Source organism: Hoplias malabaricus, chromosome 6 (assembly GCF_029633855.1).
Source record: "Hoplias malabaricus isolate fHopMal1 chromosome 6, fHopMal1.hap1, whole genome shotgun sequence".
Classification (NCBI taxonomy): Eukaryota; Metazoa; Chordata; class Actinopteri; order Characiformes; family Erythrinidae; genus Hoplias; species Hoplias malabaricus.
In genome coordinates, this window is record NC_089805.1 from 52,297,117 (window position 1) to 52,309,140 (window position 12,024).

General features: G+C 45.7%; 1 protein-coding gene across 1 annotated transcript; it reads left to right on the forward strand.

The window, feature by feature from the left end:
* The first annotated feature begins 1,229 nt into the window (after positions 1–1,229).
* eif1 (eukaryotic translation initiation factor 1) lies at positions 1,230–6,418 on the forward strand. The gene is made up of 4 exons (XM_066674394.1): positions 1,230–1,387; positions 3,326–3,489; positions 4,603–4,704; positions 5,619–6,418. The coding sequence occupies exons 1-4, from the start codon at positions 1,357–1,359 to the stop codon at positions 5,661–5,663; spliced, it is 342 nt and encodes a 113-aa protein (XP_066530491.1). The 5' UTR covers positions 1,230–1,356; the 3' UTR covers positions 5,664–6,418.
* The last annotated feature ends 5,606 nt before the right edge of the window (positions 6,419–12,024 follow it).

Consider the following 12,024-nt stretch of genomic DNA (forward strand, 5'->3'; position numbering starts at 1 on the left):
TGTTGTTTTTGTGTTTGTGGTTTTTTCGGGTCTGTGTATGTGTGTGTGTGTCTGTGTTTAGGTGTTTTTGGGGGTCTGTGTGTTGTTTTTGTGTTTGTGGTTTTTTCGGGTCTGTGTATGTGTGTGTGTGTCTGTGTTTAGGTGTTTTTGGGGGTCTGTGTGTTGTTTTTGTGTTTGTGGTTTTTTCGGGTCTGTGTATGTGTGTGTGTGTCTGTGTTTAGGTGTTTTTGGGGGTCTGTGTGTTGTTTTTGTGTTTGTGGGTTTTTTGGGTCTGTGTATGTGTGTGTGTGTTTGTGTTTAGGTGTTTTTGGGGGTCTGTGTGTTGTTTTTGTGTTTGTGGTTTTTTCGGGTCTGTGTATGTGTGTGTGTGTCTGTGTTTAGGTGTTTTTGGGGGTCTGTGTGTTGTTTTTGTGTTTGTGGGTTTTTTGGGTCTGTGTATGTGTGTGTGTGTCTGTGTTTAGGTGTTTTTGGGGGTCTGTGTGTGTTGTTTTTGTGTTTACGGTTTTTTCGGGTCTGTGTATGTGTGTGTGTGTCTGTGTTTAGGTGTTTTTGGGGGTCTGTGTGTGTTGTTTTTGTGTTTACGGTTTTTTCGGGTCTGTGTATGTGTGTGTGTGTCTGTGTTTAGGTGTTTTTGGGGGTCTGTGTGTGTGTTTATGTGTTTGTGTTTGTTTTTGTTGGGTTTTTTTTTTTTTTTTTTTTTGAGCGTTTGTTTTAATACTTTATTAAATGTAATAATTATAAAGACCTTTGTTTTAAGGTTAATTCTCTGAAGTTTAGTCATTTCCTGTTGGTTTTAGTGTTATTTTTATGAAATATTTATTATTCTGTAGTTAATATTTTATTAAGTTTAATCATTTTAAAGACATGAGTTTCAGGTTAATTGTCCCTATTTGTGTAATTTCCTGAAACAGTTGCTTAACTACCGGGAGGGAGCGTCTTTACGTAAGAAATGACGTGATGGTTTCGGGAGAGGGAGGGCGAAGGGGAGGGGCAATCGTAGATAGTTAGGAATCAGGCGAGCCTTAGTTTGCACTATAAGGAAGGCGGGGCTAATGTTTAGAGGCGCCTTGGAGAGGGCAGTGCTACAGAGAGCGACCTTTTAAAAGGGGGCGGGGCTACAAAGTACTACACGGATTTGAATTTAAACCTGTTACATATGCATGGCCTGGGTGGGGCGGATGATGACGTCACGCCAATGGGCGGGGCTATGGATATGTTTTTGAGCCGCTGGCTCGGAGCTGAGCGCCATTTTGTGCCTGTGTTTGTTACCAAGCGCAGCTTTAATCCGCGACGAGAGAAGCTACAAAACACAGCCCTCACTCCGTTACCGTCCGAAAGGAAAGGGAATCTTATCGTATGTCCGCTATCCAGAACCTCCAACCCTTCGGTAAGCCTGTCTAGAACATTGGCTAGAACCCGGCTTTATCTAGAACAAATTTGGGCTGACGGGGGGAAGGGCGGAGTCTGGGGGAAACCTGAGAAAATGAGCGAAAATGTCGTTATAACGGCCTTAACAGCCTTCTTTTTAGATGAATAACGTACTATTTTAGAGTTTGTAATGTACTGGCTGGGGAATAAATCGTGTCTGACGAGAGATTTTAACCGGATTAACGGTTTACTGGCTGTTTTTTTGTTGTCTTTTTGTTAAATTATATCTGTTTAAGACTGAATTGTGCCTCGATAATGGGAGACGTACTTAAAGCGTAGGAAATCGAAAAAATAAAAGTAATTCGGCACTTCGTTCCACATTAAATGTTTTATTAACTACCGTAGCTTTTAAAGTGGAACGAAAAATGGGATATATTCGGTAAATATAAAAAAAATACGAATAACATTCCTCGTTTGTAATGGTAACGTCTCAGCTGAAGATGTGTGGCTGAAAATCAAACGTAAAGTGTGTATTTTTGAAAAAGTACACGGAGTCTAACCCAGGAGCCCGACTGTAGCTCAGGCCTCGACCTCTAGTTGTAGGAGGTCTGACGTTAATCCGACCCTCGTCATCTCTCTCGGTTTAATTCCCTCTTTCCTTCACATTTAAACGTGGTTTTGAAGCGGTGTTGTGCTTCTGAGACATTTTAACCTGAAGTCACGGCAGTGAAGTGTTTGAGAAAGTGTTTTCTGTGCTGTATGTGAAGGAAATGTCCAGCTCGGCCTCCTGCGCCAAATGCAGGCCGTGTGTGGGGTTTATATTGGGCTCAGAAACAGGACTCCGCCACAGGATTGAACTAATCCACGTTTACATCTTTAAATATAGACCCTGCTCGGTCCTGGCCCCCGTTTACAGCCCCCAGGTCAGCCCTCAAGGCCTTTATTAACCAGCCGTGGCCGCGGGGAAGAGTTTATCACCTCATTATCAGACTCCACCCCTGGCTTCGTCCTGGTTTCTGATACAAGACAAAGCCGGGTGTCTGTGGTGTGGATTTATGTGTGATTTGTTGTTGTTGTCCTGTGAATATGAATATAAACTAAGCTTGGCACACCACTGAGAGCTGACCAGCCCAACTCTGCCCGACTGCTGTGTAACACACTGGAAACAAAGAGCTGATTTGATTTGTGATGTCTTTACCGTTGTGATTTCATTGGAACAGTGGTAACGGATGGTAAAACCACAGAATAGTGATGAAGCTAAAGAACAGACATAACCAATAAAATGGATAATAAAACTGACCTTAAACACTCACCCAGAGACACAGTCTGCTCCTCGGTCTGCCTTCACTAATCCACACAGCTTAGTTCACCTCGGCCTCGAATCCTCTTCCGTTTCTCCCTTATCCCCCGGTTATCACCAAAGCTGGGGTGTGTAGGTCCGTGCTTGCTTTGTTAGTTTTATTAGTGGTTACTCTCACACAGGTTTAACACTGAAAAGGCCAGTGGTGGACATCTGGTTTTTCAATAAAGCGCTCCTTTAACAGAGCGGCGGTGGGTTATTTGTTTAAAGGTGTCAGATGATTTTTGGAGAGACAGACACCAAAAACAGGCCATATACATTCTCAACGAACAGCAGGAAAAGGGCAGGCAGCATTTAAACGCCAGCCTGTAACATTTAACAGAGAATAAGTCAATGATAAAGTCATTACGGCAGTAAAGCAACCATAAATTCACAAAATAAACCCCCCGAAGTAAACCAAACAGTCATTTCCAAACCCCAGTTGGAAACAAAGGGTAAAAGTCTAATGTGAAGTTGTTTGTGTTTGACTCCGCTCTGTGGCTGAGGAATGTGAACACATGATCATCTCTCTCTGGTCCAGATTGTTTACATCTCATATTTCTCTCCCTCCCTTCCTCCCCCTCTCTCCTCTTTATCTCCCCTCCCCCCTCCCCTCAGACCCCTTTGCTGATGCAACTAAGGGTGATGATCGGCTCCCAGCTGGGACTGAGGACTACATCCACATAAGAATCCAGCAGCGGAACGGCAGGAAGACTCTGACCACTGTTCAGGGCATTGCCGACGACTATGACAAGAAGAAGCTAGTCAAGGCCTTCAAGAAGGTTCGCCTCTTAAATACATCACCACAGGATGATAATAAAAACATATACGCGGCGTCTTTCACAAAGCCGTGTCTTGTGTCGTAGCAGAGAGGGACATAATTAGTGGAGGACTCTAATACGAATAAATGTTTTGAGCAGAGATTTGAGGTGAGACCAGGTGAAACAGACAGAACGGGTGGAAGAGAGCCAACGTTTGGCTACAACCAATCATAGCCACTCTGAAAAAGGGACAGTTGGGAGATGTAAGACAGTGGGGAGGGACAGTATGAAGAAATAAAAGCAGAGAGAGATGTAGGATTGTGGTGCTTACATAACACTGACCTTCTAAAGACACAAATATGATAATCCACACGTCCATAATACAGTGCTACCTTTAAGACCAGAGGACGCCACTCAAGGCCTCTTTAAATATACCACCACCAATGGACACTCTGGGGAGGCTGTTTACAGAGTGTGGTCAGAACACCAGAGGAAACGGAAGAGGTTAAATAAAACAACCTCAGCCGACCGTGCAGTAAACCATAACACAGCCCATCAGACAATGAGAAGACTAGAACATATATCAGTGTCAGGAAGACAGTAAACAGACCTTCACCACAGAGCCATGTCCTCAGTGAACGGGTTTACAGAAAATAATCACGATTTAAGGCAGTCGTGTTACTGGTCTGTAGACTTGCGGTGGATCAGTCCACCTTAGCTCCTTTAGTCAGAGTCACTGGGCATACTTTAAATTACTGCCCGATGAGCTGGAACCAGTCCAATAAGACAGACAGGTTTAATCCAGTACTGATACTGAAACAGTGTCCCTTCTCTAACGATGCTGCAGTTCTCACCTGACTCTAATATTCACTCTGAACTGTCACAGAAACAGTGAACGGTAAGGAAATATCAGTGTGAAAAGTGTTATGGCAGACTCATTGAAAGCATTAGGTACCAAAACCCCTGCAGTACCTTCACATCCCACTAGGGGAGGCATCGTACACTTGTTTCTCTAACAGCAGTGTATTTATAGCAGGTATAAGATTATTCACGCAGAACAGACACCTGTTTTCCTGTTGTGAAACATCAGTAACGTGCACAGAGTCCTGACCCCTCTCTGTTCCTGGTTTACAGAAGTTTGCCTGCAATGGGACAGTGATTGAGCACCCTGAGTATGGTGAAGTGATCCAGCTGCAGGGCGACCAGCGCAAGAATATCTGCCAGTTCCTGACTGACGTAAGTGTCTGTGCTTAGGTTCCTCAGACCTGGTTCTAAGCTCCAGATCAAGCCTGACCTCCAGTGTGAATACTAGCAGCTTCTGAGACCAGGCAGGATCACTTAGTCTAGCTGGATAACTTGAGCCCAAAGGCTAAATCAAGCCTGAGGGAAAGGGTTTACTGAACTGAGTGTCAAGAATAAGAATGGTTTGTTAGCCAGAGGAATTCAGCCCAATTTATACAGAGCGTCCAATTTTCCAGTCCCTTAACTCTCCTCTTACGGTGCTTTTCCACTGCAGGGTCTCTACTCCCCGGGTTCTTGTTTAGTGGCTGTTCTCTCGTGGTTCAGAGCGAGGCGAGTAGGGACTACACCGTGACGTGTAAACCTTGCAGAGCTCTGATTTCCAAAGCCCTCTGTTCCTGTTGGAGACCGGGTTTTGGCACAACACTCCAAACTTTTCTGGGGAGAAGCTGTGGGAGTGGGAAACCAACCAAGTCTGAAAAGCACTTTGAGTTGAGTAGGTGCCATGCAGTGGACAAGCCTGAGCTTCTGGGTTTAAAAGACCAGAATATTTCACTCATTGACGTTCTGGGTTTAATCTGTTTACGTTTGGTCAGTGTTGACTTTGGGCGCGAGGTACTCGGCTAAAGTAATCCAAAGTTCAGGATGGTACCCGAGGAACGTCCCCAGCTCCTACTGTTGGACCACACTGATATCAGGCGAGGTGTATTTGGCTGATGCAGCAGGGTATTTCCCCGAGCCGAGCTTCTCAGACAGATTACGTGAGCTCAAAGGCCATTGTTGTTCAGTAGGAAAGCCCCCAACTTTCTCACAGTGCTGCCTCTGGGCTTCAGGTGACCTGCTAAACTGAGAAATCCTGCTGTAGGAATTCCAACGTGTGGTATTTAACATTCCTCTCTGTTTCCCGACAGATTGAACTGGCCAAAGAAGAGCAGCTGAAGGTTCACGGTTTCTAGACGCTTCAGCGACCGGCCCCTGACTCACCCTGACCACCCCCACACTGCCCACTGCCCCAAATCTGCCCCCACCCCCCACTTCCCTTTCGGTTTTACTCCCCTCCCCCTTCTCCCCGGTCCCAAATGATCCCCGTAAATAACACACAGTGAAGATGGAAGTGAAAGCGTGCGATGTGAGACTCTTCAGCAGCAGGGCCTGTCTCCGGCAGAGCCCCGGCGTCCAGCTACATCATGGACTGTCTTTGACACACACAGTGCGGGACGAGTGGTGATCCCCCTCTTTCCTCTCCTCCCCTCGTTCTCTCTCTTCCTTTTTAGTTGCTCCTGTGCTTTCCAGCACAATTCCATTTGTTTTTCTTTGTTTTGTACAAATGTTTCAATAAAAATCCTCAGATGCTACATTTTGCACAATCCTTCGATGGTTGGTTTAAGTTGGGCTGGTCCGGGTCTGGGTTGGGGGTAGGTTCGCGTCCTGATGTAGGTTTAACTCGAGCCTGACTTGAGAGCGTAACGTTTGCCTGAATAATGTTGTTATATTATTATGATATTAATTATTCTCTTGATTTTTGTGATTAATCCTCCTGTAAAGGATTGTGGGTGGTCCTGTCGAGAAATGGCACCAGACCGAAACCCACCTTAACGTTCAACATTCGCTTCTGAAACCTTTTTATTTTCCACTTTTAAAATATGCTTCATTTCAATTTTCTAAACTTGTAATACCATTATTTTGTTTTGACTGGAATAAAGTAAAAATCCCTCACTTTCTCAGACTGTGCTCCTGATTTAAACAGTGTCTCAACAGAGGGCTTTCTCCACTGTCTCTGCACCTTACACTGACTCCTAGTGGCCTTCTTCTCCCAAGTACTGTTCAAAGGTTTACAGGCAATTTCTGAAACAGTTGCCTGTTCTCTACCTACTGCACTATTTTATGGTCCTGCCCTTGTGGTTTTCCACTCCACCAGGTAAATCCAATCCTGGAGGCAGGTTCTTGTTTAGTGGCTGTTCTCTCGTGGTTCAGAGCGAGTCGAGTAGGGACTAAACCGTGGCGTGTAAACCTTGCAGAGCGCTGATCGTCCAGAGAGAGTCGTCACTCTACGCCACGCAACGCAGACGACCAGCACCAACTCTCCATCTGTAAAATCTCCAGCCGCAGCAGAGATCACGTTTGTTTTTATCCGACTCACGACGGCAGCTCGTAAAATGACGCCGTGGTCTTTTGAAGAGGTTCAAACGCTCCTTGGATCGGTGGCCGACGAAAGAATCCAGCGAGAGCTGGACACTGCAACAAGGAAGGAACAAACTCTACTGATCTGTCTGAACTGATGACGGAGCTGTGTTCAGTCCCAAACAACAACAACACGCCGATACACCATGAGTAAACACCGCTTAACGTTACCACCGCCGTTGTTGTAGTTTCCAAAGCCCACTGTTCCCCTTAGAGACGGGTGGGGGATTAGTGGGAGTCGTAAACCAACCACAGTAGAGTCCAGTCAAGTAGGGACCAATGCAGTGGAAAATGCCGTGAAAGTCTGAAGGCATTAGTCATGCCCTGGTTCAGGGGCTGCACTTCTCTAAGGAATTTAGACTTTGAAGAAGGAACTGAAATAGAAAAGTGTTCGGCAGATTTTCTCTCTGCGTCACCAGCTGATCCCTCTGTTTATTATGACGGCTGCAGCTGGATCACTGCACGTTCTCTTCAGAATGAAGTAATCCCTAAAATACTTTCTTCATGAATAAAAATTTAAAACAGATATAACCCCCCCCCCCCTCCATATAGTTATGGCTATAACACTTTCATGATTTTGTGACTTCTGCCTGAAGAGTGCAACGCTTTGCACTCAAACAATCCCATAATGCACCATGATTGGTAGTGCTGGTCATGAGGATTGAGACAGCAACATTCCGCTCCCTGAATCCTCTGTGTGAGGTCATGGCTGGGCCCAACCAGTGTATTGTTCACTACCCTCCTGCACTCAGTTCCCTTGGGTAGTGCACTGTATGGTGAGCAATGTAGGGAATAGAGAGTAGGGAACCATTTCCGACAGCTATTTATTTTTAATGAGAAGCACTGAATAGCACCCTCATGTGGTGCAGTCCCTAAATGTGAGTGAACGAATGAGTTAATATTACAAAAGATCTACTGCTTTAAAACCACATTTCCCTTAGTAAAGCTCTGTTCTGTAAGGGGAGGGAACTCATGTCAGCTCCAGGGTCCAGGTTCAGGTTCCTTCAGGAATAGATCTGGCGCCGTCTGATCTCCAGCAGTTTGTTTATAGCAGAGATTACACAACCTCCAGCTCCAGCTCACTGTCGTCAGCACATGCCCTGCTCCACAAAACCAGAACCTGCACATCCACTGGGGCTCAGCACGTCCGGGTCAGGACTCGGAAAAGGAGACCTGCTCCTCCTCCTCCTCCTTCTCCTCCTCCTCCTTCTCCACCTCCTGCTCTTAGGAAAGCTAGGGTGGTGTTGGGTCCAGCAGGGGGCGCTGTCCCTGTGCACTGTGTGGATCCCAATGGTCTCACACACACTCGCCCACTCACCCAGTCACTCACACACACTCACCCACTCTCACACACTCACCCAGTCACTCAAACACTCACCCAGTCTCACACACACTCACCCAGTCACTCACACACTCACCCAGTCTCTCACACACTCACCCAGTCTCACACACACTCAGCCAGTCACTCGCACACTCACCCAGTCTCACACACACTCACCCAGTCACTCACACACTCACCCAGTCTCACACACACTCACCCAGTCACTCACACACTCACCCAGTCTCTCACACACTCACCCAGTCTCACACACACTCAGCCAGTCACTCACACACTCACCCAGTCTCTCACACACTCACCCAGTCACTCGCACACTCACCCAGTCACTCACACACTCACCCAATCTCTCACACACTCACCCAGTCACTCACACACTCACCCAGTCACTCACACACTCACCCAGTCTCTCACACACTCTTCCAGTCTCTCACACACTCACCCAGTCTCACACACACTCTCTTGATATATTTATAAGATGTTTGAGTTAAACCAGGACCCTCATTCTTCAAAAAGGAGACTGTGGCCTGTGTGTATTTTTGTTTGTTTCTAGACGCTGCAGCAGCATTGTTTTATTTTGTTTATTAATTTGTTCAACCTTCTTTAAATAAACTTACATTTCCTTTAAATCTTAATGATCTACGTCACTTCTCTTGAGCTGAGGTTATAACTAAAGAGTAGATAACTAGATATAATATATATATATGAACACAGTTTATATGAATAAACAGAGTGAAGGAGTAGTTATATGTTCATGTGTCCAGTAGAGGGCAGTATTGCAGTGTCTATCTCTCTCCCTCTGTATTTCTCTCTACTCCCTCCCCCCTTACACTCTTTGTTGTTCTGCTGTGTTACTTTGATCTCATGTGACATCACGCAGTTCAAAGGCCTGCAGAGTCAACAGAAGTGAAAGAGCATCCGGTCATTTGAGCTGCACCAAATGTCCACAAGGTGGAGCTTTATCACCGACAGAAAGGCCATACAGCGGGGAGTCATTAGACCCAATTATCCCTGTGCCCCACTAATATCAATGCAGTAAAAATATTAACCCGGATTTCTGCAGAACTACAGATGCACCACGCTCACTCACTACAGGAACTACATTTCCCATAATGCAGCAGTGTCTTTCGCTTTCAGTCAGAGCCAGATTTGTTCGGTTTCTACACGGAGTAATGGGCATTACTCAGCCCCACAACGGACAGGTAATTACTTCTCACAGCGATACAATGTGTTTATAGACATTTATAACTCTATAATCTCCCAGAAATACACAATACAGCAGTAAACACTCAGACACTCCCCGTCCTCAGAAAACAGCAGAAAGAGCAGGTGATGCCCCATTTCAGGAAAGTGCACAATAACAGAATTAATGCAGCTCTTCATTTCTCATCCTCAGCAGAGTAAAGGCAGGTTTGATGGTTGTGAGGAGCGGTGTGTGTGAATGAAGAAGCGACTGTATCTTTTAAGGTGGAGTGGTGTGTGTGAGTAAGAAGCTACTGTATCTTTTAAGGTGGAGCGGTGTGTGTGAGTAAGAAGCTACTGTATCTTTTAAGGTGGAGCGGTGTGTGTGAGTAAGAAGCTACTGTATCTTTTAAGGTGGAGCGGTGTGTGTGAGTAAGACGCGACTGTATCTTTTAAGGTGGAGCGGTGTGTGTGAGTAAGAAGCGACTGTATCTTTTAAGGTGGAGCGGTGTGTGTAAGTAAGAAGCGACTGTATCTTTTGAAGGTGGAGCGGTGTGTGTGTGAGTAAGAAGCGACTGTATCTTTTAAGGTGGAGCGGTGTGTGTAAGTAAGAAGCGACTGTATCTTTTAAGGTGGAGCGGTGTGTGTGAGTAAGAAGCGACTGTATCTTTTAAGGTGGAGCGGTGTGTGTGAGTAAGAAGCGACTGTATCTTTTAAGGTGGAGCGGTGTGTGTGAGTAAGAAGCTACTGTATCTTTTAAGGTGGAGCGGTGTGTGTGAGTAAGAAGCTACTGTATCTTTTAAGGTGGAGCGGTGTGTGTGAGTAAGACGCGACTGTATCTTTTAAGGTGGAGCGGTGTGTGTGAATAAGAAGCGACTGTATCTTTTAAGGTGGAGCGGTGTGTGTGAGTAAGAAGCGACTGTATCTTTTAAGGTGGAGCGGTGTGTGTGAGTAAGAAGAGACCGTATCTTTTAAGGTGGAGCGGTGTGTGTGTGAGTAAGAAGCGACTGTATCTTTTAAGGTGGAGCGGTGTGTGTGAGTAAGAAGCGACTGTATCTTTTAAGGTGGAGCGGTGTGTGTGAGTAAGAAGCGACTGTATCTTTTAATGTGGAGCGGTGTGTGTGAGTAAGAAGCGACTGTATCTTTTAATGTGGAGCGGTGTGTGTGAGTAAGAAGCGACTGTATCTTTTAAGGTGGAGCGGTGTGTGTGAGTAAGAAGCGACTGTATCTTTTAAGGTGGAGCGGTGTGTGTGAGTAAGAAGCGACTGTATCTTTTAATGTGGAGCGGTGTGTGTAAGTAAGAAGCGACTGTATCTTTTAATGTGGAGCGGTGTGTGTGAGTAAGAAGCGACTGTATCTTTTAAGGTGGAGCGGTGTGTGTGAGTAAGAAGCGACTGTATCTTTTAAGGTGGAGCGGTGTGTGTGAGTAAGAAGCGACTGTATCTTTTAATGTGGAGCGGTGTGTGTGAGTAAGAAGCGACTGTATCTTTTAATGTGGAGCGGTGTGTGTGAGTAAGAAGCGACTGTATCTTTTAAGGTGGAGCGGTGTGTGTGAGTAAGAAGCGACTGTATCTTTTAATGTGGAGCGGTGTGTGTGAGTAAGAAGCGACTGTATCTTTTAAGGTGGAGCGGTGTGTGTGTGAGTAAGAAGCGACTGTATCTTTTAATGTGGAGCGGTGTGTGTGAGTAAGAAGCGACTGTATCTTTTAAGGTGGAGCGGTGTGTGTGAGTAAGAAGCGACTGTATCTTTTAATGTGGAGCGGTGTGTGTGAGTAAGAAGCGACTGTATCTTTTAAGGTGGAGCGGTGTGTGTGTGAGTAAGAAGCGACTGTATCTTTTAAGGTGGAGCGGTGTGTGTGAGTAAGAAGCGACTGTATCTTTTAAGGTGGAGCGGTGTGTGTGAGTAAGAAGCGACTGTATCTTTTAATGTGGAGCGGTGTGTGTGAGTAAGAAGCGACTGTATCTTTTAATGTGGAGCGGTGTGTGTGAGTAAGAAGCGACTGTATCTTTTAAGGTGGAGCGGTGTGTGTGAGTAAGAAGCGACTGTATCTTTTAATGTGGAGCGGTGTGTGTGAGTAAGAAGCGACTGTATCTTTTAATGTGGAGCGGTGAGTGTGAGTAAGAAGCGACTGTATCTTTTAATGTGGAGCGGTGTGTGTGAGTAAGAAGCGACTGTATCTTTTAAGGTGGAGCGGTGTGTGTGTGAGTAAGAAGCGACTGTATCTTTTAATGTGGAGCGGTGTGTGTGAGTAAGAAGCGACTGTATCTTTTAAGGTGGAGCGGTGTGTGTGAGTAAGAAGCGACTGTATCTTTTAATGTGGAGCGGTGTGTGTGAGTAAGAAGCGACTGTATCTTTTAAGGTGGAGCGGTGTGTGTGTGAGTAAGAAGCGACTGTATCTTTTAAGGTGGAGCGGTGTGTGTGAGTAAGAAGCGACTGTATCTTTTAAGGTGGAGCGGTGTGTGTGAGTAAGAAGCGACTGTATCTTTTAATGTGGAGCGGTGTGTGTGAGTAAGAAGCGACTGTATCTTTTAATGTGGAGCGGTGTGTGTGAGTAAGAAGCGACTGTATCTTTTAAGGTGGAGCGGTGTGTGTGAGTAAGAAGCGACTGTATCTTTTA